The sequence below is a fragment of the Megalops cyprinoides genome, chromosome 12 (genome assembly GCF_013368585.1).
Source record: "Megalops cyprinoides isolate fMegCyp1 chromosome 12, fMegCyp1.pri, whole genome shotgun sequence".
Classification (NCBI taxonomy): Eukaryota; Metazoa; Chordata; class Actinopteri; order Elopiformes; family Megalopidae; genus Megalops; species Megalops cyprinoides.
Window position 1 is genome coordinate 26,826,579 of NC_050594.1, and position 23,702 is coordinate 26,850,280.

At 46.7% G+C, this 23,702-nt stretch overlaps 1 protein-coding gene across 1 annotated transcript in view; it reads left to right on the top strand.

Moving 5' to 3' along the window:
- syne2b (spectrin repeat containing, nuclear envelope 2b) overlaps nucleotides 1-22,304 on the top strand; it is a 118,700-nt gene extending 96,396 nt beyond the window's left edge. The window contains exons 107-125 of the mRNA XM_036542304.1: nucleotides 840-998; nucleotides 1,949-2,115; nucleotides 10,940-11,102; nucleotides 12,445-12,632; nucleotides 12,835-12,985; nucleotides 14,000-14,182; nucleotides 15,029-15,166; nucleotides 15,288-15,482; nucleotides 15,604-15,886; nucleotides 16,073-16,141; nucleotides 16,957-17,087; nucleotides 17,851-17,977; nucleotides 18,096-18,307; nucleotides 18,643-18,843; nucleotides 19,107-19,235; nucleotides 19,526-19,717; nucleotides 19,882-19,965; nucleotides 20,129-20,178; nucleotides 20,601-22,304. Of these exons, the coding sequence (XP_036398197.1) occupies nucleotides 840-998; nucleotides 1,949-2,115; nucleotides 10,940-11,102; nucleotides 12,445-12,632; nucleotides 12,835-12,985; nucleotides 14,000-14,182; nucleotides 15,029-15,166; nucleotides 15,288-15,482; nucleotides 15,604-15,886; nucleotides 16,073-16,141; nucleotides 16,957-17,087; nucleotides 17,851-17,977; nucleotides 18,096-18,307; nucleotides 18,643-18,843; nucleotides 19,107-19,235; nucleotides 19,526-19,717; nucleotides 19,882-19,965; nucleotides 20,129-20,178; nucleotides 20,601-20,811 (3,033 nt within the window). The 3' untranslated portion in view covers nucleotides 20,812-22,304. The remainder of the gene's footprint in view (nucleotides 1-839; nucleotides 999-1,948; nucleotides 2,116-10,939; nucleotides 11,103-12,444; nucleotides 12,633-12,834; nucleotides 12,986-13,999; nucleotides 14,183-15,028; nucleotides 15,167-15,287; nucleotides 15,483-15,603; nucleotides 15,887-16,072; nucleotides 16,142-16,956; nucleotides 17,088-17,850; nucleotides 17,978-18,095; nucleotides 18,308-18,642; nucleotides 18,844-19,106; nucleotides 19,236-19,525; nucleotides 19,718-19,881; nucleotides 19,966-20,128; nucleotides 20,179-20,600) is intronic.
- The last annotated feature ends 1,398 nt before the right edge of the window (nucleotides 22,305-23,702 follow it).

The following is a 23,702-nucleotide window of genomic DNA, read 5'->3' on the forward strand; positions in this document are numbered from 1 at the left end:
TAAACTCTTTAAAGTGTCCAGCTTTCAAGTAGCTAATGTTTCCTCATCTACATAAAAGTGTCTTCACAGTGCTCTCATACAAGTGCAATTGTATGAAAAAACATTCACAAAGCACACCTGAAGGTGTTCAAGATGTTGAAAAGGTTTAGGTAGGTGCACTTCAGTGTCACACTGCATTTATTCATTTATTTTGGCTTTGACAGTCCTATGCAAATGTATTTAAATGAACTGAAATTGCAATTTTATGCAACAAATACGCAACACTCAATGAGCAGGGAGTGAATTTAGTGTCTAGACCTATTGAATATTCGTCCATGAGGAAGTAACAATGCCTGTGTTTTTTAAGAAAGTTAAGAGGGAAAGTTTGTTGTGAAACTATTATTAAGATGAGAACTATTTGTGATGTTCTTTCACAGACCACCAACACTATCTCAGGCCTATTACAAAATAACACCAACATACTATATTAAGCTATGCCATAGAAATTATTCTCTTGGCAAACCAATAGCTGTGAAATTTAGTGAAATAATTTCAGTATTTCCAAAAGAAAAAAAAAAGTTCTCCAGTTTCAAGTTTAAAAAATGAATTCTATAAATGAGTCACAATGTAGCAGTGTAGCATTATTAGCATTAGCCATTCTCATCTCTCCGAACTGTTGCCATAGCTTTTCTCTCCATGTTCCTCAGGTTACAGGTGTACTGTTGTTCCTCACTCATGAATAGTTATATTTCTGGGTCTCCATGTCCCTACGTTTTAGAGGAAGGATTGCCCTTTTCTGTAGCTTTCTGGTCTGGTCCTGCACACTGGTCTCACATTCCTGCCTGTATCATGTTCCACAGGTGTCCCTACGCAAGCAAGAGATTGCTGACCGGCTCAATGCCTGGATCATCTTCAACGAGAAAAACAAGGAGCTTTGCGAATGGCTGACGCAGATGGAAAACAAGGTGGCACACAATGCCGATCTCAGCATCGAGGAAATGGTGGAGAAGCTGAAGAAGGTACTTTACAGCCTCTACAGGGGGTGTATCAATCCAGGTTACATAACTGTAGTAGTGGTCCAATCATAGTGACAGTCTTTATGTCTTATCTGTGAGTAATATTCTAGGGTCTGATTGGATTTTTTTGTCCCATTCATTTTGTAAGGGGACATGTGGACACTTTTCACAAACATGACTACAGAGGTGCAGTCCTAGTCAACCAAAAAGTTTAAAGTCTCTTTTAATCTAATTAACAGTTTTACACAATATGCTTTTACCAGGCTTTGTAAGTGGGAGAAGTACTGGTTTGTGGTGATGCGTAGATGTGTGATGTGCGAATGTGGTAAAAAAAGATAAAACAGAACCATACCTGGTGACCACACCAGCCAATCAACACACATGCATCACTCAGAGTGATCAAACAAATGATAACATTGAGACTTTTTATACCTCCTCTGCTCATGAAATGCTGTTTTCTCAGTGAATCCAATCTTGAAATCTAATCTTGTCAATCCAGCTCAAAGTAATCAGCTGAAGTTCTGGTAAAAAAGAGGTACTATTCCAACCTTTGACACTGCTGCAGACTGCAATCACGTGCACCTGTCCAGCTGATCAAAGTCTGCTATGGAAGACTAAGCAAACAGAGCACTGTCACGAAAGCTCCACATGTGGCCAAGCCAAGAGGGAGACCGGAGACTTGCCCACAGAGAGGAGACAGTGATGGGTGTTGCTGAGCACTATTGTGAAGGGATAAGGACAGTGGGGCCTGAGAGGATCCATCAGCCAGCTGCTAACTTCCCTGCCTGGAGCTGGAGGGACAGCTGTTTAAATCCCAGCAATGATCTGTGGGAAGGGAGTTTGCGTGCATGCATTTGTTTGTATGGCAGGGGTCAGGGGTGGGGGCAAATGAATAGAGTGATAATGTCTATCTTAACAGAATGCGCATTTCCCAATCCCCCCCCCCCATCCAGGACTGTATGGAGGAGATTAACCTCTTCAGTGAGAACAAAACCCATCTGAAACAGCTGGGGGAGCAGCTGATCACCGCCAGCAACAAGACCAAGGAGACGGAGATCAACGACAAGCTGAAGGACATCAACGACCGCTGGCAGCACCTGTTCGACCACATCGAGGCCAGGTGAGGCCCGGGCCTCCGAGGCAGCTGCCCAGAGATTACTGAGAGAGAGTGGGAGAGAGGGATGATGTTATTAATCCATAACCAGCCCCTGCAAATCCGCAACAAATGTGAGCCGCTGGGAAGGCGTGGCCTGCAGCTACATTCATGTACACGCTCAGCTCCACCTGTGCGCAGTACAACACGTGCATTTGATCTACCGTCCACTGAATGGATTACTAAGGGTTTGGGTGTAGCTGCAGAAATTTGGAAGCGAGACAAGGTGAAGTGGGCCGTGTAAGTGATGGCACAGTGCAGTGAGGCCCTATGAGGACCGTTGGCTAATTTTCAGAGAATTACTTTGGACTGAGGTGTGACTGGACTTAAATAATGCCAATAGATACCGTCATTTAAGGCATCTGTTGACCAGGTGTTTTGTTGTTTGGGTCATCTGATTTTTTTCAGTTTTAAAGAGTGTCTCTTCAAGTGACGATTAGGTGCTATTATCACAAACACACGCAAGGATAACAGTGACTGAGATGCATGTTGCTATGAATTTCATACTCCCTTAAATTTATAGGTACTTCTGCTCTATATTACTTTGTCTGTGGACATGCACACTAGCAGTGGTAAGCAGTCACCCTTGACAGTGTCAAGCCGGCTGCTCACTTAATCTGCGAGCTGAGCTGCAGTTCTCCTGAATGAATTTAGTAGCTACAAAGTCTGTGTCTGGGATTCAGGTTATATTGAATTTATGTTCTGGGCTATGAGTCATGTGGCCATTATTGTCCTGATGTGACAGTCCGTAAGCATTAAACATTGTGTTGCTGCCCAATACGTAGTGAGTCTTCTTTAGTTACTTCAGCTGCAGTGTTCCAACACTAAGCCCATTGCTCCTGTTTATACAGCAGCATTCAAGGCCTCTCTTTAGAGTTGACTTAGCTAGCGTTTATTTAGCAGGCACACAAAGGTAAGCGAGTTTTCATTGCCATTGTGATTTGTTAGCGGAAACTCTCCCTGGCTACCGCCATGCTTGACTTTAAACCTCTCAGAATCCTTTTGCATCCTGCGTTGTAAACGGTTGCTTATGAAAACAGGACTCATTGTAGACTGTCAGCTGCCCTGCTTGTGCTCTAGAGTCCCCCAGCCTGTGCCAGATGGACAAAGTCTCTGGAGCCGGGGACTTATCTGTACAACCTCTGGTGCTCCTGTTGACAGTGGCCTCAGATTTGCCATATGGCCACGGCTGTAGCTTCGCTCACATGCTGTCCCGCTCGTCTCTCTGACTGACGGAGGGAGGGGCCTGTCCACTCACATTAGCTCGAAGGGGGCCAGGGGAGCACAATGGAGGGAGACGCCGGAGGCCGGCTCTCCACCTCCCCCTTGCTCCGACCCACACCGCGCTACTCACGGCCTCATTTGCATGGACATCTGTTATCCTGTTAGCAAGCGCAAGGCAGTGCTCTCTGCACCGGCCTGAACAATGCAACAGGACAGCACCTCTCTGTGCACCTACACGCAAGCTGCAAGCCGTGGCTAATCCATCCAACAAAACTGTTTATCTCCAAGTGCCACGGAGCATAAAGGGCTTGTGTGTTACTCACTGGCCTGTTTGGATACAGCTGCAAAGCAGATAATTCAATCTTAGCGGTCATCTGCAAATTTTTGAGGGAGAATTTGCAAATGAAGATTTAACATTTAATGATTTGCGAGACCCTGAGCCTAATATCTCTGCTGTTTTGGCAGAAGCCTGGGCTAAGCATGCAGCCCATATAAGCTGATGAATCTAAGGAATGTCAACTGACAGGCCACTGAGTTTAAAAAGCTGCTTAATGTGCAGTGGGAACTTTGTAGCTTGTCACAATGCCACTGTTTGTCCTCTCTTGCTTTGCTTATGGCAGACAGAGGTCTGTGGGGACCATTTCATCTGAGTGGGTGTCAGTGCATGTCTACCCTCAGGAATGGTGAATACCAACATGTTATATGCCAACTGGTGCTGAATATTTCCGTGGCACAGTCAGTACCAACAGCGAAGTATTGCCTCTGCTTGTATGCATACTTTTTACCCCTATAACAGAGACAAATGGTCGTTGGCCCTTTGCGGATTTACCCTGTTGGAAGGATGCACTGCGCAGAGCAGTCCTTTTTATAGATTAGTACATGAGTGTCAGGCCTTAATTTACCCCCTCATGCCATGCGTTGCCAAGACTGTCAGTCAGTTCAGCTTCTGGCAGCTAATAATCCCAGGAGCACAACACACTTAACTGCCAAAGGAAGATCTCATTGTCTCATCTCAATTTTGACCTTATCACAGCAATTTAATGAATTACAGACAGTATTATGAATAACTGCAAGTTTCTAGCTTGCTCCAGTCCCCGGTGGATGATCATTCCACCATGTGATAAGTTAAGTGCCACATATTCATGAGGTCTCTCTCTGGAGATTGAATTTAACCTCTCCCTGGCATTGAGAAGTACAGTCCAGGCTCCTGTCTCATTCTCATCACGCTGTAGCAACTCTGATCTGTGCAGAGGATGTTATTTTGCATTGCTTTCTGAGTGCTGTTGCTGAGGGAGTGGGAAGCAATGGAGCAGTTTGGAATGACACCAAAATGTGTCTGTTCACTGGGTTTATCCTGATGACTCCAAAATGACTCTGCACATGGGGGTGGGGGACAGTGGATTGGAAGTGAAAGATTTTTCATCAATGACTGGAGGCTTCAGTCTGGCACCAGTGCATTGTGGGAGGTCGGAGGAAGTCGACTGTGGGGGATCAGATATGCTGACGCAGGCCTGCTGTCCTCTTTTGTCCCAAAACAAACTGGGTGCTTCCAAGCACAGCCCAGCAGCTGCCATCTGCTGACAGTGGCCATTGTGTCATGTAGCCCACTGCTTCCACTCCACTTATAATTGTCTGAACAAGTGCTGCTCAGGGCAGATGTGTCTATTATTGTCCTGTCCCCGTTTTGAAAAATCCTTTTTTTGCTGGGTGTCTGGCTGCAGTCTGCATTCTCTGGTCTTTGTTGCCACCAAAGAATATAAGGAGCTTTGAAAACAAGTAGTTCATTTGTTGTGAAATCCTTTCTTTTCTCTTATTTAAGCTCTGAGCAGATTTCAGCAGCTGTATAAAACGTGAAAAGGTTTAACTTAAACACCACGCGGCTTGCTTTTCTTGTGTGCCGTTGCCAAGTAGCCGCGGTTGTGCATCTGCACTGGAAGAAATTTGGCATCATGTTGCTTGCTTGGTTGCCATGGCAATTTGCTGGGCGCAGAGTCGGGACAGGGACACCTGAGAGAGTATGTGAGTGTGGGGGTGTGTCAGGACGGAGGGGTGGAAAGGTTGGAGGGGGAAGAGGCCAGTGTGTGAGGAATGGCCAGGGAAAACACAGGGGAGTGAGTACCAAACACAAAACAAGTTACTTTGGCCCCGCCCAGTGCTCCCCATGGGGCCTGACTTTCTTTGTCTCTTTGAATGTATGGGCACTAAAGATAGTGAAATATAAGACAACAGAACTTTTAAAAGTCACAGTGGTGGCTTTAATAGAGCTTTCTCAAAGTACCCCCTGTATAGGACTCTCAATACCCGAATTGCCATATGGGCTCTCAACAGTGTACCATAACAATACAAGCACAGTGGATGAACCTTTTACTTAGGAGTATAATCATGACAGTATTTAGACTAACTTACTGCAAAGTTGGAGGAATCCTCAGGCTTCAGAGGGAGCAGGTGTTACATCGTTGCTAGGAAAGCCATTTGAGGCTCATTAACTTGCATTGTGAAGTTGTGTTCCATATAGAGGTAAAAATCATCATAACCATTTTTTAGCCAATCTATAGTGTTGTTGTAAAGACAATGCTGTGGAAAGCATGACCCTTAATGAATGCATTTGTGATATCTTGCTACATAAATATTACAACTAGCAGCACTTAATGTGCCACACAGCTACCTACATGTTTACATAGGCAATATGATACTGGTAAATTAATAATCATACTTGATTAGAGAGGCACTAAACAAAATGTCCACCAGAACATTCTGAATCTGTCCACCAGATCAGTCTGAATTATGCATTTTAAAAGCATTTCCAGTCAATATCTGAGAAATTCATAAATATATTTGCAGATTTGTAGAACCATTGCATTTTCTATTCTATTGTGAAATATCATCCCTCCATCTCTTACCACCATTTAACGACTCATTTGTCCTCAGTGTTGCAAAGCAGAGATGAAAGTTGCACTAATGAGTGCAGTAATTTTAACTCCTTATTTGACTAGATGAAATGAAGTTCATTATATTTAATTGTTCTGTGTGAATGTCTTTGATTAGAATGATAAATAGGTCACTGTGCAACATGTGTAAATGTAATATTTAAAAAAAAAAAAGTGGTACTGTGCATCTCTGCAGTGAGGATGGTTAAAGCATACACATCGCATACAGATGTTAAGTACTGTCAATTTAACGAAGCTGTGGACTACCCCTAGATATGTATGTGGGATATTAATGAACTGAAATTACTCAAATACAATTAAACGCGCTGTAATTGTAGCTGGAGGTCGTGCCCTTAAACATCTCAGCCAAGGGGTTGACACTACCTAATAGTGTTCTGGTACGATGTTCTGTTCAAGCACTGTAAGCTACATGCCCCATCCTGTGGTGGAACTATTACTCACATGTGTGTGCTCATTTTGGTCTTTGGATTCTTTGGACATTTGTGGGGAAGATAATTCAATAGGCTAACGATTCATGATACAGACAGAACTTGGTGTATGGGGTTAATAACTGTACTGACACTCCTGTTAGCTATTTTAATAAAGACTGTCAAGTGCTAACAGCGTTAGTTAGTTTGAGACAGATTCCTAAACTTAAGAGAGACGTTTAATTATTCTGAGAGGTTTTGTCCCTTAAGGACTATTCTCTGTGCTGTGAAGTTGTATTAATATAGGGCTTATGATTATTAATATGGTATCTCTTCACTGTCCTGCCTGCCCGATTTTAGTACATTCAATAACATTTGTACTATTGGCAGGGTAGGCAGTCTCCTAATGACAATGGAGTGGAGCTCAATGCAGCCACAGTCCTTCCCCCAGTTGACACTGTTGCTCTGTATTGCATCAATATCCTTCCTTTGTTGACACTGGTGCTACGGTGTCCACCTGCCGCAGCGGTTCTGCAAAGGGCACTGGTTGCAGCTCTCCTTACTAGTTAATCTTCCTAACCATGTACTGCCTTTAATGGGCTTACTGCTCACTTTAATCCCTGAGGTGAGGGTACCTCTCAAAGGCACTCATCAGCCCAGCCATGTCACCCTACCACGCACTGAAGGGCTCAGTTGTTTTTTATACCCACCAACAGGAACCCAAGCAGGAGGTCCTCTGCACTCCACACCACTGGTCTCCAGATGTCCCATTATAAACCAATCTGTGAAAACACTGACTTCATAGGTATAAGAGTTCAAAATAGGTTCAAAACATGGTAAAAAAATATATATACGTTATCCGTTGGGAACCAACGTTACACATGGCTGATGATTGCGGTTTTAAGCGTAGAAGGTGCAGCTCCATCCCAGACTAGCTTTATTCCCACATGTTCTTCTCACTGGCCTGAGATCCTCTGGGGATATGACAACAGCTGACTATAACTGTGCTGTTGTTAGGCTGTTACTGGCAGAGCTGCCTGCTTGGGAGAAGTACCTTCAATTTGGGTGCAGTGTAAGTGGAGTAGTATTGAAGGATGGCCAATGACACTCGCTGCACTGCCACAGGGAAAACCCAAAGAGGAAAGATTAAACTTATCATGTAAGCATGTTTATCCTATAATGTAATAAACATTTTAATAGTGATATAAAGATTTTAAGGTTAGCCCCCTAGTAACATAATAACAATAATAAAAAGGTTTTATTCAAGATATATTTTAGAGCATGTCATGGAGCCATCAGTAGATCTCATGCTAGAGTGAATTTAATGAACAGTTATTCTTCATAAAATACATTGTGCACAGGATTTTCAGGGAGTGTTATAATGAACCTGTTATCATAACTGAAATTACTGGATGGGCAAAATATCAGTTTGAACAAAGACAGATTCCTTTTGTTGGAGACACAGAAATTACCATGATGACACATGGGCTGTTAAACATTTGTTTGTATATACATGTAAAAAAATTTCTTAAATTAAATTTTCTGAATTTTCTTATACCTAAATGTGCTATATGGCATGTAATTTTAGGTATTATGAAGTAACACAAGGGCTTTATGATGATATTCCTCCAAACTGTAGAGGAATGTGTGTGAGCTGAGAGCAGCTGCTCCCCCAGGCCAGTGACACATAGGGTGTCTAAGATAGCCAACCTAGTTTACCCCCGCAAGGTCCCTTTCCTTCCCAGTCTGTGCTGTGTGTGTGTGTGTGTGTGTGTGTGTGTGTGTGTGTGCTCTGTGTGTGCGTGCTTTGTGTGTGTCTGTGTGTGTGTGTGTGTGTGTGTGTGTGTATGTGTGTGCTTTGTGTGCGTGCATGTGTGTGTGTGTCTGTGTGTGTGCACTGTGTGTATGTGTGTGTGTGCGCTGGACCAGTGAGGGAGAGAGAGGGCCAGGAGCAGGGGGAGGGGACGGGCGGATCGCAGCGCGTGAAGGAGGCAGAGTGGGGGGAAGGCGCATGCAGATGGGCAACATGGAGTAGCCTCACGAGCTGTAAGTACCTCTCTGCCCCAATCCCACATCCATAACCTGCCCGTGCCACTTGCAACAAATTTTCAGCTGCATGCCGGGGTGTAGGGAGCGTGGAGCACGCTGGGCGGGCGAGAGAGAAAGAGGGAGCGATGGAGAGAGGGAGAGAGAGGGGGATGGGCCATGCTTTGTCGGCGCGTGCAGCGGCAGCCTCTGCCATTGATGCGCCGTCAGATCGGGGAGCCTGGCTCAGTGCATAGCGCGGACTTTATTGATTCATTCTCCTCCGGCCACGACCCTGTTCAGGTGGAAAGACCCATGGCCGTTTCTGCCTGCAGTGTGCGTGTGTGTCTGGGTGCATTGTTCATCGCAGACAGACAAAAAAAAAAAAACAGCAGACCGTGCTCAAAAAATAAAGATGGCTCTGCTGTCTCTGCCTTTCCCCCGATACTTGATCTTTGCCGGGTTCTCTCATGTTGCATGCGGTCTTGTGTTTTCCGATCCCGTGGAAAGCTGGCGTCACTCGCTGTGCGGTGGAGGTGTGTCGCATCTGGGGACGCGGGGGTATCCATTAGCAAGGGTTTCCATTAGCAAATGGCCTGTAGGACACAGACTGAGCAGTGGCCAGAGAAATACTTAGATAGTCTGTCACAAAATGTCCGTCTAGTTAAGGATTTAATGGAATGAACAAGTCTGGGTCAATTGCTGTGACTGGATGTTGTCCTGATGCACACTTTTGTGTTAGCCATTGTTTTGAGCCTCGCAGAGAAATAGCTCAGAGGCAAGCGAGCAGGATCACAAGGTATATAGCTGTCACCTTAGAATTACAGCTGTTCAGCATGCGCTGCATGGGTATCAAAGGAGGTCTCTGTTTTACAGAAATGATAATCAGTGCACTGTATGAAGGCCTGCCCTCTGTCTGTGGGGATGCTGTCAGAAATGACGTCATGCACGGATGTTTTCCTACAGCGGTCCCGCCATCACGGGCGCAGCTCCGTGGCCGGCCAGCGAAGTCGTCACATGCTGTGTGTGGGAATGGTCAGAAACAGTGCACAGCATACGCGTAGCACAGCCAGGGAATGAAAATTAACCCCCACATCTCTTCATCCTCAGGATGCATGAATGAAAAAGACGTTACTCTCTATGAGTGTACTCTCTATGAGCGACCCAGATTTAATCCAACCACAGCTCACTGGAATTCTGAATAAACAAAATGAACAAGTATTAGAATGTCTCTCTTAGAGGTACTGTGCATGTAACAATCGAGATTAGATGAGAAACTGGGCCTATGGGTCTTTAGGTCAGCCATGTGGACCCTGTTTGTGTCTCACCTAAACGTAATGTTTCATCCAGTAAGCAATAGGAACAGTGACTCTCTTGCTATCTCATTAATGCAATATGGGGGGGGGGGGTCGTCCTGGTTACAGATGGGGGTTTGAGAGGGAAATCTGGACAGTGATAAGGCTGGCGGAGACAGTAGGCTGTCACATCTTAGGATTCAGCGGGGAATAATCCTTTTTTAAAACGGATTTTCGTCTGGCCTCGTTATGATGCAAGCAAAGCAGGGGCATGGTCAATGTGCACATCATTAGGTTAAAGTTTAAATCATTCCCAGCGGATTAGGGACCCTCATGTCATGGTATCTCGTAGCTCAGAGGGCAGCTGTATCAGTATTTCTACTGCAGAGGCCTCTTGGGGAAATTTCTTCAAACAGAAGAGAAATGGGGTTTGAATTATTTTAAATGGAATTTACAGTGTTGTATCAAAAAGGTATTTAAAAATGATATTGCCTTTATTGTTGTGTTTTAGTAATCATTACTCACATTGTAAATGTGTTGGTTGAACACAATGCCACGGCAGAATCATGCTGCCCTGGGTGTTTGAAACAAGTTAATGAACACTTGGAAACAGAGACACTTGGGCTCTAGAAATACAGTATATCAATATGTGTAATTCACTTAAGTGAATGTCCCACTGTGTAGCCATGGGTGTGCATGCATGTCTGTATATCTGTGTGTGTATATGTGTGAGGGGTGTGTGCATGCATGTGGAATTATGTGTGCAGAGTGTATATGTGCTTGTTTGTATGCACAAGTGTGCACGCATTCCTGCATGTGTGTGAGTGTGTCTGTGTGTGCGTGTGTATTTGGTGTGTATGTGTGTCTGACAGGCACCCCGCTGTGTCTGCAGGGTGAGGAAGCTGAAGGAGACGCTGGTGACGGTGCAGCAGCTGGATAAGAACATGAGTAACCTGCGCACATGGTTGTCCCGCATTGAGGCTGAGCTGGCCAAGCCTGTGGTCTACAGCGTCTGCCACAACGATGAGATCCAGAGGAAGCTGGCCGAGCAGCAGGTGGGTGCAGCAAGACCCCCCTCCCTCAGGTCGCTCTGTCCCATGGGTCACTCTCCATCTCTCCCTGTCCATTCACTGGGACTCATAACCATAACGCTCCTTAAAATGTCTCACACACAATATCCTTACTGGCCTTAATAATTCAAGAAATTAAGACAGAAGATATCAAGAAATTACTCAACAGAAAATACTCAACAGTTGATTGCAATGTGTGGTATTCAGTAGAGAGAGTGCAATTGTCTCTGTTGTGTGTGTTACTCCTGCTGTTGACGTTTTCAGATAGGGTGTAGATAGATGTTTGTTTTCTACACTGAAGTTGCTCTGGAGGGTGGATGTAGCATAGTAGTGTGGCTTCCTATGTGTTGCATCTTGATCACACCACAGAGCAACTTCCTCTTTTTGAAGGGCAGGAGAAAATGTTCCTCTCTCTTTTGGTTTTATGGTAAGGTTATTTTTAGATTACTCTTTGAAATTTTAATATCCACTGATGCACATGAAGTATGTGGAAGTGGAATTGAGGTGAAATAAAATGTTTAGAAGTAATCATTTGCACAACTGCTGATTTCTTATGTGCTGTCCTCAATTCTGGCTGATCACGCTGAGTTGAAAACTACTCTGTGAAGGGGCACCAGACTCTTTAGAAGGGCTCTCTGGGAGACTGTGCAACAATGGAGGAGTCCTGCAGACTTCTGGGAGAATGAGACTTCCCTCACACCTCTCTCCCACACAGAAAAGGAGTGCTAGAGAGGGGGGCAATATACAGGGAGCCAGGCTTTCATTTCCTGCTACTCTTGAGAAATGCCTTTTGTGAACGTGCCTTTGAACTAATCAATGAGGAAATCAGTCTGTGTTTAAAATGATGCATTTATGACTTGGTTCCAGGCTTTGTTTGGTTGCCATGGCAGTTAATTCAATGCCAGTTGTGCAAAGGAGTGACTGTGTGAGCTGGCCCAGCCTTTCCTCAACTACATGTTGAGTACGGAGGAAAAAAAGTTTGCCTTCATTCACAAGTGTAGAGTTTTTTTAAGTCCATGGTTACTTGTGCAAGCAGAAGCACTAATCCAAGGTTATGATTCTCTTCCTTTGTCTGCCGTGTGTCTGTGTGTGTATGTGTGTGTGATGTGTGTGTGTGTGTGTGTGTCTGTGTGTGTGTGATGTATGTGTGTGTGTGCGTGTGGCTTTGCGTGTGTCTGTGTGTTTGTGTGTGTATGCGTGTGCCTGTGCCTATGTGTGTGTGTGTATGCGTGTGCCTGTGCGTGTGTGTGTGTGTGTGTGTGTGTGTGTGTGTACATGTGGCTTTGTGTGTGTGTGTGTGTGTGTGTGTGCCCGTTCGCGTGAGCAGGACCTGCAGAGGGACATCGAGCAGCACACGGAGGGCGTGGCGTCGGTGCTGACCCTGTGCGACGTGCTGCTGCACGATGCAGACGCCTGCGGGAGCGACATGGAGAACGACTCCATCCAGCAGACCACGCGCAGCCTGGACCGCCGCTGGAGGAACATCTGCGCCATGTCCATGGAGAGGAGGATGAGGTGAGCGTCGCACACAGAGCACCCTGCGCACGGGGAAGTGCCCTCGTTTCTGTGGCCTTTTCAGCGCTGCATCTGTGTCCCAATCCATACTGCCTATCGACATTTCAGACGGTGCTTCAATGCACTGGTGGTACCTCAGCTACAGAAGATCCCTCATTAGTCAAAGTGAAGCACTCTTTGCTCACAACCCCTCCTCCCCTAGGATTGAGGAGACATGGCGACTCTGGTGCAAGTTCCTGGATGACTACTCGCGTTTCGAGGACTGGCTGAAGATGGCCGAGCGCACCGCCGCAAACCCCAACTCCGCGGACGTCCTCTACACCATCGCCAAGGAGGAGCTCAAGAAGTTTGAGGTCCGTCCGGCAGCGCCGTTTCCGATATGCGGCATTCGGTTGCCATGGCGCCTCCATTTGTGCACCCAGTGTCCGTTCCCAGCCTCAGCGAGTAATTTCACCTAATGAGAAATCCATCAGTCAAATTGCTAAGCATTATTAGCAATGAAGTCTGACTGGCCTTGTTGTAATGGCATTCTAATGTCAGTCAGCTGCCCTTGCCAAGCCGTTCTGTGGATTACGGAGCACTGTGCATTCCCCCCTTAAAAACAGGGCCATTGATAAAGGTACTCATCTCTTCCTGCAAGGCACTTCAGGGTAAATTGATTTCTCCTGCACCGGTCAACCAGTAGTGAAGCTTTTAGAACAGGCCTTTCGCCCCCTCCACAGTGAGCTGCCAATTACACCTTAGTTTCTCAGAGCAGGGAGCACTGCATGCTGTGTCAGGTTTCTTTGTGGCTTTCCTCAGGCCAAGGCTTTTATTACCCAGATGAAGGGAAAGTTAGAATTATTCTGCCTTCCTAAACTACATGCCCCTAGGAGGGAGAGCACTCTAATGTACAGTACACTAAGAAAAAAAATGTACTTTGACGTTCAGTTTTAATGTTGGCGAGTCAAGAAAGGCAGGACATTCATTAAATTACCTCTGCATTAAACTCAGCCTACTCACCGCTAAGGCATATGATACATGCTATGAAACATGCTACATTGATACGTACTATAATACTTTAGCTATATTGAGTTAATTTCACACAACATGTAGTCACCACTAGGATGATTGCTGAGGATTCAAACCTTATCTAAAACAGTGCACTACATAGTCCCCAGCGTAATAAAGAAAATAACCATGGAAGTATTTGGCTACAATATGTACTGTTAGCTGCTATATAACATTTACCAATTGTGTGGACATGATCATGGTCATGTGCTCCAGATGAGCAGGTTCAATGACTTTACGATCTGGAACATTATTATGTTCCGCTAAGAGAGGGGCACACTGGAAGGTATTTAACCCCTACACTGCTGTCCACACAGGCCTTCCAGCGTCAGGTGCACGAGCGACTCACCCAGCTGGAGCTGGTCAATAAGCAGTATCGGCGCCTGGCCCGGGAGAACCGCACCGACGCCGCCAGCAAACTCAAGGTCATGGTGCACGAAGGGAACCAGCGCTGGGACAACCTACAGAAGAGGGTGGCAGCTATCTTGCGCAGGCTAAAGGTGAGGCCCACCGGACATTTCTGACCAGTTCATCTCCGATGGTGCTTTAGTGTCACAGGAAAGGTCCGTGCCACCATTGTGGCTGCTCTGATGATCCAAGTGCTGTAGCTTTCATTAAAATGCATTCCATAAGAGAAATGTTCAACACTCCTGTGATGAACTTGTTGTCCGGTGACGTGTGTTGTGACCTCCTCTGGAGGGAAAGAGATTTGATGTCAGTGACCCTAAGCCTTCAGCATGTAGGTCATGACTCTGTCACTCCTAACAGACATTGTCACACTATAAGCAGCTGTTGCCATTATGACCAGCAAAATGGGTGTGCACTCTGTGCTTACTTCGCAATGTAATCCAAGCACAACATGATGGGCCTGAAAGCTTCTCACTCCTACTCAAACCACCTGATGTGTTGAAAGGCTTTATACAGTAGTCTCAGAAAGCCTGGAAGTGATCATGCAGTTTACAGGGCCTTCCCAGTTTTACAACAAAAATAGATGTGTACTGCTAATATATACTTCAGAGGCTTCTCACTGATTTTGTAAATCATGAATGATCCAGAAATTACATGACATGAAAAAACTTTTATGTAATGTTGATATTGATTTTGTTGATATTGATAACTGAAAGAATAATTGTCTTATGTTTATCTATCCCCTGTCCCCATCTCCCTCTCTCCCTCTCTCCCTCTTTCCTTCTCTCCCTACTCTATTTCTTTCTCTCCTCTGCTCCTCTCTCTCTTTCTCTCCCTCCCTTTCTCCCCTTCCCTCCCTCTCCCTCCCTCCCTCTCTCTCCCTCCCTCTCTCCCCCTCTCTCTTTCCTTCTCTCCCTCCCTCCCTCCCTCGTCTGCAGCACTTCACGTCTCAGCGGGAAGAGTTTGAGGGGACGCGGGAGGGGATCCTGGTGTGGCTGACAGAGATGGACCTGCAGCTGACCAACGTGGAGCACTTCTCCGAGAGCGACATCGATGACAAGATGAGGCAGCTCAACGTGAGTCTCCTACACACACAGCCGCTCTCTGGGTCTGCCCTGCCGGTGTCCCAGCCGGTCGCTGCTGAAGGGTGCCTAGGAGCAGCTCGGTCAGTGACGACTCTGTGTCTGTGTCCCTCAGGGCTTCCAGCAGGAGATCACTCTCAACACCAACAAGATAGACCAGCTCATCGTGTTCGGTGAGAACCTGATCCAGAAATGTGCCCCACTGGACGCAGTGCTGATCGAGGACGAGCTGGAGGAGCTGCACTCCTACTGCCAGGAGGTGTTTGGCCGAGTGGCCCGTTTCCACCACCGCCTCACCAGCCGACGCCCGGTCAGTGTCCTCCTGTGACGGGCGTGCCTGTCCCTCTAAAGTGTCCCTCCCCATGGACTTTACCTGAGCTTGTGGGTTTGAAGTCACCCTAAACGTGCACAACCCTCCCCCCTCTCCCCAGATGCTGGATGAGGAGCGGGATCTGTCCGACCGGGACACAGACCTGGAGGACTCGGTGGAGCTATCCGGGGGTTCCTGGCAGGAGGAGAAGGAGGGCACCCCCGGGGACTCTCCCAGCCGGCGGGCGGTGTGTCACCTGCTGGCTCCGCCCCTGGAGCGCTCGGGCCGCGAGACGCCGGTCAGCGTGGACTCCATCCCCCTGGAGTGGGACCATACCGTGGACGTGGGGGGCTCTTCGTCACACGAAGACGAGGAGGAGGCCACCTTCTACAGCGCCCTGTCAGGTAACTCACAGAAGCTAGTGTGCTGTTAAAGGGGAACTGGCGACACAATAGGCCGGGGGGACTGTCTCTGTGCCTGGGTCAGCGTGTGAAAAGGCTCTGGGATGAAGCAGCGTGAGGAAGACGTGCCTGGCGGCTGCGGTATTCTCTCACCGCTGCCATATGCCAACCCCCCTTCTTTTCTTCCAGATGTAGAAATCACTGAAAGCCCAGAATCCTTTGTTAAGGCCACTGCCAAAGCGTTGAGAGCAGCCTCTGGTAGGCACTTTGCCTCCTGCATGCGTCTGTGCTGTCGTGTGGTTATGGCCAGGCATGCTACACCCCCAGCCACCCATATCTCTCTCAGCCATCACTCTGCCATCCCTCCCGCCCCCTCCCGCATCCTGCACCCCTGCCCTCCTCCCCACTTCCTTCTCCTTCCTTTCTCCTGCTAACCCCACGCTCCCCCGGCTCTTCCTCGCTCCGCCTCCTCCTGTTTGATCTGCAAGGCTGGGAAAAGGAACAGAGGTCAGAAGCTGGATCAAAGCCCTGCTGACCTTCTTCTGTTTCGCTGCCATCCGCACTGATAAATCAGACTACAGTAACAGTCCGTAATAAGTAACAGTTCCTTGACTCTGGCCACAGGAGCCAGATAGCTTGTTAAAACCACATACCATGGCCCCGAAGTAGAGACGGGCAGGAGATGGGGACATATCCTCGGACGACCTCCGGAGAGTCCTGCTCTGACTGCACCCCCGCAGTCCCGTCCCACTCCTTTCTGTCCATTTTAGCTGTTGCATGATAAGACATCAAGGAGATCGTGTTGTGCTCTGTACCATCAGTTATGCATGCCTTCAGTCATTAAATGTCCTTGAGACACAGATGAATCTTGTGGTGTGCATTGTGTCACTCCTGTGATTCTTTAAAAACTGGTCGCTGACATTCACCTTCGCAGTACTACGTTCATCAACAGTGGTGCAGTGGGACATGAATGCAGCAGGTCCTGTCCTTTCTGCTGATTCCATGCTGGGTAACAGTTAGCCTGAGGTGTGGATAATGTCGGGATTCTGATGGTTCTCTGCTGTGGATTCCAGGGAAGTCCGTGACTGAGCCCCCCAGCTGGCACTCTCCAGAGCCCCAGGACAGGAAGCGTCTGCACAGGGACATCATCCGCGGGCTGGGCTCCTCCCCCGCACACACCAGCACTCCCTACCAGCAAGGCTATGTAAGTCTGACGCCTCCTACTGGCATCGCACTGACCTACCACCGTTACACCTGCAGCGGCAGGGCGAGCTCCTGAAACACAACGTGCAAACAACCATCACATGCCTTCAGTCAAATCAAAGTCCTGGTTTAACATCTAACAAGATAAAAGCCAACCTCTCTGATTTATTTACCTTGTAATGACATGTACTTTGTATCACCTAGAGTACTGAATAGGAGAGCACACTGTAGGCTTTATTTATACAACACTGGTTATATAATCGTAATGGCTCTCGATGAAGTGCCATATTCTCTTTGAGTGTCATAAAGATAATGTAGCTACCATAGTATACACACTGCTGATAAAACTAAAAATAAAAATAAAAAGATCAAGGCCAAGGAGTGGCCCCAGTGGCGCCGATAGGTCTGATCATTCAGGGCTATAGCCCAGAATATTTTAAGCCTAGCTCCGAATATTTTCGCCCTGAAAAAGGAGGTGTTTGCAGGAAAACAACAGACTGTGTAACAGAGTGGAACTTGACTTGCAGCATCCGAAGGTGTGATAATATTTATTTATTATAAAGGTAGATATAACCTCCCCAAACTACCAATGCCAATCTCCGTTCAAAAAAAAGCCCCTAATTTTTTCAATACCTAGAAACGCCCCTGAGTGGCCCTTGCAAGCAGCTATACTGTCACCATCTAGAACATAGTCACATTATTACTTCATTGCCTTTGGTTGACTGGGGCAGGGCCTGAGTACTTTTCTGTCTGCTGTGGCGCAGGCTAAGTTGATGTCCGAGTGCAGTGGCAGCATTGACAACGTAAAGAGAGTGAAGCTGATCCTCAACGATGACGACTTGCCTGAGGAGCAGGGCCTCACAGGGCTCGCCAATGCAGAGAAGCAGTCAGGTGGGTCCAAGCAGTCCAGATCTCAGTGTGCTACAGCTTTTAACATAGAGCGTGTGGTAATACTCCCGCATCCCTTACTGAGCTGAATCCTAATGAGAGCCCGCGTGTGTTTGCGCAGGGGTGATCGAACGCTGGGAGCTGCTGCAGGCGAAGGCCCTGAGTGACGAGCTGCGCATCAAACACAACCTGCAGCAGTGGCAGCAGCTGAACTCTGACCTCAGCGAAATCACTTCCTGGCTGGCCAAGGTACTGCCGGAACTGGACAGGCTGCAGAGGATTAAACACTCCACCAGCATACAGACCATGGAGAACAACATCAAGGAGCTCAAGGTAGGGGCTGAGATCAGAAAGCTTCATGTGTTGTTTGGATGGGTTATGATAGCTCTTTGCTTGAAGGGCACTGGTAGATTAACATAAGAATCAGGCTTTTTTACATGAAGATACATACAACTTTCTGTAGGTTTAGGTTTATGCTGTTATCTGGTGTAGGCATGGAATGAGAAGCTGCTTGACTTTCTGTCTTAGTAAAGATAGAAGTTTAAGCATTAAAATCCAAAGGGGAATGAGGAGGAGCTGAGTTTTCCACAGGTTGAGAACACTGGGGCAGACTGGCATCCTTACTGTGATCAATCGTCATGCGTGTGCTCTACCCCCTCCACGTACAGGCTATGCAGAAGGCCTTTGACAACTACAAGGCGGTGATGATCTCGGTCAACCTCAGCGGGCGTGACTTCCAGCAGGCGGACAGCGCGGAGGCCCAGGAGCTTCAGGAGAGCCTGCGCAACATGAACCAGGGCTGGGTGAAGGCCTGCGCAGCCCTGGAGAGCTGGGAGGCACACCTCCAGAACACACTAATGCAGTGTCAGGTGAGGAAGTCAATAAACAGTCATGGCTGGAGTGATAGAATCAGACAGATTTTACCTTCTGAAGGACGCTCTGAAATTTAGAGCTGTTTTATGAACGCCAAGGTGGTTGGGTGAAGTCGCTCCGTAGATGGAGAATGAAGAAATGAATGGATTCAGCTAGATGATGTTCCCCATGGTTATATGGAGTGATGGTGGTACAGGGGAGGGGTGGCGGGGGTGCAGTGGAATGCCAGCAGCCTTTGACCTGATCCCTGCCCCTGCAGGAGTTCCATGAGACGCTGCACTCTCTGCTGCTGTGGCTGGCCCACACCGAGAGCCGGCGCTTCGCCGTCAACATCCACGACCCGTCAGTGGAGCGGTCCGTGCTGCGGGAGCACAAAGCCACGCTCATGGTGAGAAGATGCATGGCATTCTAGACCTGTGCCCTTCTTCCAAGCTAGGCTCACGAGAACACACCATAGCACTTTGTAATTCAATTGACCCACCTTACAACAGTGCTGTAGGACTGTTTCATAGTCCTTGTGCTGAATTGGCTTAAATTGTTATAAAACAGGCTCTGTAGTCATTCACTTCATTTACCATTCATTGTTTTTTTATTTTTCCTGACATATATGGAGCTGTAGGAGCATTGCGTTTCTCATGTTCAGCGAGCTAAAGGGTATGTTGCGCCCCCTTGTGGCAGGGTCTGGAGGAGGAGCTGCTGGAACGGCAGAGGCAGGTATCGTCACTGCAGGAGATCTCCTCTCAGCTGCTGCTGGAGGCCGTTGGCGAGGACAGCACCGAGGCCAAGGAGAAGGTGCACGTCATCGGCAACAAGCTGCGGCTGCTGCTTCGCCAGGTGGCCCACGACCTGCGGACGGTGCAGGGCCGGCTGGTACGTACTCAGAGCAGCGGGCGCTGCGGGCGACCCCCGCTCCCTTTCAACCCAGAATGCATCATAGCCCAAGTGTTTAGATCAGTGGCACGGGTACAAAGCCTAAAGCAATTTCAGCATTGATTTAGTGATCTGACATTCACTGTGGTGCCTTGTGCTGGCAGGATTCATGCTCTCCAAGCGGGGTGACAGCAGAGGGTGACTACAGCGGTCTTGGAGCAGTCGGCAGCCAGCTTTCGCCCTCAAAGGTATGCACTGCTTTACACATCAAAACCAAGTCCATCCTTAAGAGTCATCTCATCAGAAGCAGGGCACTGCCTGAGTGTGGTGGACTGAGAAACTGCTGCTTGGCAATTTAGTGGCAGCTCTGTGTATTGCATTGATTTAGCATTCTCTTTGGTGTGCCTACAGGAGGCGACAGGAGAGAGAACAGCTGGAGCGAGACCCCCAGGAGGCAGAAGGTACGTGCTGGATCTGAGCATCTCACTTGTTTGCTAAGCCACCTCATTCACTGGAAATACATACAGTATCTATTACTTAAACATACCCCAAGGCTTTTTTATACCTGTTATGTGGAAGAATAAATGGGATAGGACAAGAGTTAGCTGATTAAAAGAAAGAAATAGTAGGTCTTAATAGTGTTTTATTCAATCACACTCCTGACATGCACTGATGAGGAAAACACATCATACAAATTTTAACTTGTAATTGTGGGTTAGGTACTTTGCCCAAGGGTACAGCAGCAGCGTCGCAGTGGGGAATCGAAACAGCAACCCTTCGATTACAAGCCCTGCTCATTAGCACCATGCTGGAGCACTACCCCAGTTGGTGCTAGACCCTGTCATGAGGACTAATGCTTTACTCTGTCTCTTTCTGTTTCCAGGGCTGAGAAGAGGGATGCGTCCCCACCGAGGTCCTTCTTCTACCGGGTCCTGCGTGCTGCTGTCCCCCTCCACCTCCTCTTCCTGTTGCTGCTGGTGCTGGCCTGCCTGGTCCCTCTGTCGGAGGAAGACTACAGCTGCGCCCTCTCCAACAACTTCGCCCGCTCCTTCTACCCCATGCTGCACTACACCAACGGCCCCCCACCCACATGAGCAGTCCTCACCCCTCTCCCAGCCCCCTAACTCCTCTACGGGATGGCAGAATCCTATAGCTGCCCCTTCTGCGCTCTCTCATGTCAAGAGACACAGCGAATAGTGCAGCTGTCAAAAAGAGTAGCGTGGTTTCATGTGTACACATATATAGATTTAGAGATTATATGGAGGAATCCAGTTCTCTGCTGGAGCAACAAAAGCCATGCTGTTGGTGCAGTTCCAACGTAAATTTAGCATTGAAGTGTATTGTTTTTTTCCCATGCAAAATATATTGAGTGTATGTGGGATCAGCTTTAGGCATGGTCACTTGTCCATGAAAAGAAAAGATTTTTGTATTTATTTTTAAAATAGACTCTTTTTAACCTTGTAATTGTGTTTAGTTTATAGCCATATTTTAAGTCTGTGAGTGACTTCAGAGCATCCTAAAATCACAATCATATCAGTCATTTTCTACTGCAGCTACTGTTTCTACCCCTGTTCTGAGTTTCGTATTTTGTACATATAGTTTGAGTGTTTTTGAGTCCATTTGTTTTAGAATGATGTAAAATGTGAAATGTGACCCACACTGAATGATGGAACCTCGTCAATCACAGAACATCTTGTCAGCATGGACAAATCTGGCAAGAAGTGGGGGGGGGTGTGAATGAAGTAGACCATTATTGTGAAATTCTTCCTAGAGGTTGCAGATCACTGTGTTGTATTTATGAGTGTAATTTAAATTATGACATAATCCTGAGAGAAATATGATAAAAAAATTAAGCTTTTGATCAAGTTATCAAGTTGTCAGTGAAGGTGAACCTCCCTTGTCCGTTGAAAGGATGGGAGTGTGTAGTCTTTTTCTACCACAGGTGTTGCTGTATCTGTGGATGCGCTGAGTGTAGCTGTTTGAATGTTTCTCCTCTCCCTTCTCCGGCTCTGCAGGATCTCCTCTAGAACGGGGGGCACTGCGGCTGTAGTGTGTAGTGGGGAGTAGTGGTCACAGCACTGGATTCTTCACCAGCTGGTCAGGGGTTTAATTCACTGGACGCTGCTGTTAAACCCTTTTCTTCTTTTACTGGAATTCTTCTTGTGTAAACCCAGCTGGAAAGGGGATAGGGATATAGTCAATGTGAGACAACTCAGGCCCGTTGTCAGAAGGTCAGGTAATGGCAATGTGAAGCTGAGTGACTTGAACAGCTTTGCAGACCTGGGGTTTCTACAGCTCTTGTGTTAGGCCACTTTGTGTGCATGAAGTGTGGCTCACCCTGCATATCGAAATACTTGTGGCTTTAAATCAAATTCAAGTAGCAAAAAGAAAATGATGTACAAAAGAATAATGTATAACTGTTTTTGGAAAAATGTACATTTTTTATAAACAATTCAGCGTCATTAGTGTAAATAGAATTTCTATAGCAAGTCCTACACTGTTGAAAAAGCCTGTGGAGTATATAGAAAATGATGGTGTGTACAGTATGTGATTTATATTTGAATGCTTATTTATGGGATGTACAGTGTAAGCCCTTTTTACTTGACAATAAACATCATTTGCCATGTTCATCAAAAACACCAGTGTTTGTGTGTGTGGAGGCAAAATATCAAAGTGGGGGTGGTAGAGGGTTCTGACTGTTTACCAACTCATAAAAGTGTCCACAGAATCCCTCAGCCCATCTGCTCCATATACTGACTGTAGAGTTGTGTTGGAGCCGTATCAGGTGAAGGTTTCCAGTGGAACAGGTAAATAAAAAGCTTAAAAAGATCCCAGGGTCTCCATGGTGATGGCAGGGATTTCACGGCTACCCACAGTCTACCATGCACATCTGTAACCTGAGCCCTCTTCTCACAGCCGTACACTCTGTGCAGCTGTGGTGTTAACACAGCTCTTAGGTTTGCCCCTGGAATTGAAAGGCCGGGTTACAGGTGCACTGACAGTCAGCTGTAGTCTGCAAGTTTAATAGAGACAATTATGTCTGTTAACTGTAATCATTTATTGATGAGAACTGTGTAAACATTGATTCAAAGTATTCATTGACACAAAAACAATAGTTAAAAGTGAATCTGACAGCAATTCTATAGAATGAGTTCTTTGGATCATCTGCTGAGAAGTTGTAGAAGAACGTTTGCAGATGTACGAACTTGCAGCAAACAGGTCAGTCTTATGCAAACAAAGCAGTGTTTGAATCAGTAATTTTCAGGAGGTGTACAGCCACAGGATGTACTACTGACAGAGCTCCTCTAGGTACCAAAGGCCTGGAGCACCTGAACCAGCATTAAATTATTAAAGAATTCAATGGCCAAAATGGACAGGCAGGCTATTTCATCTGAAAGGAGAAAGCAGAGAGAGATTGGATTGTAATGGTCTTCATCCTTTAAATGAAGGCTCATGTAAGAAAGTGACAGTCCTACCTATACGGTACCACCACTCATGGGTCATTTTCTGTAAAAGAACAATCACAGCTCATCTTCATTTCCTCAGAAGCTAGCTCAGCGCTGCCTCAGAGTGAGTCAGTGAAACACCACTAAACTAGTCAGCTGTGGGAAAGTCTTACTTGATATCTCAGAGACACAAGCGCAAAGTTCAAACTTTATCTTAACTTAGTAAATCACTACCAGACATCTGTTCTGGTAAATGTGCAGACACAATGGAAAAAAAATAATAGCCATCAACATTCACAATATTTCATGAACCTTCAACTGGATGTCAACCTGACAAAATCTAAGCAAGTCATCAAACTACTGCATGGAAAAGAACCTTCTTTAAAGTTAGTTAAGCATAGAATATATAGGTTTTTTGTAGAAAAGTTCTATCAAGTGTTATTTGCTAAGGGGTGGTGACCTGTTGTGAAGAGGAGCTTTCTCAACAGCTTTATTCATTACAAATACAATGACAATAAAAGTTATTAAATTGGATACTC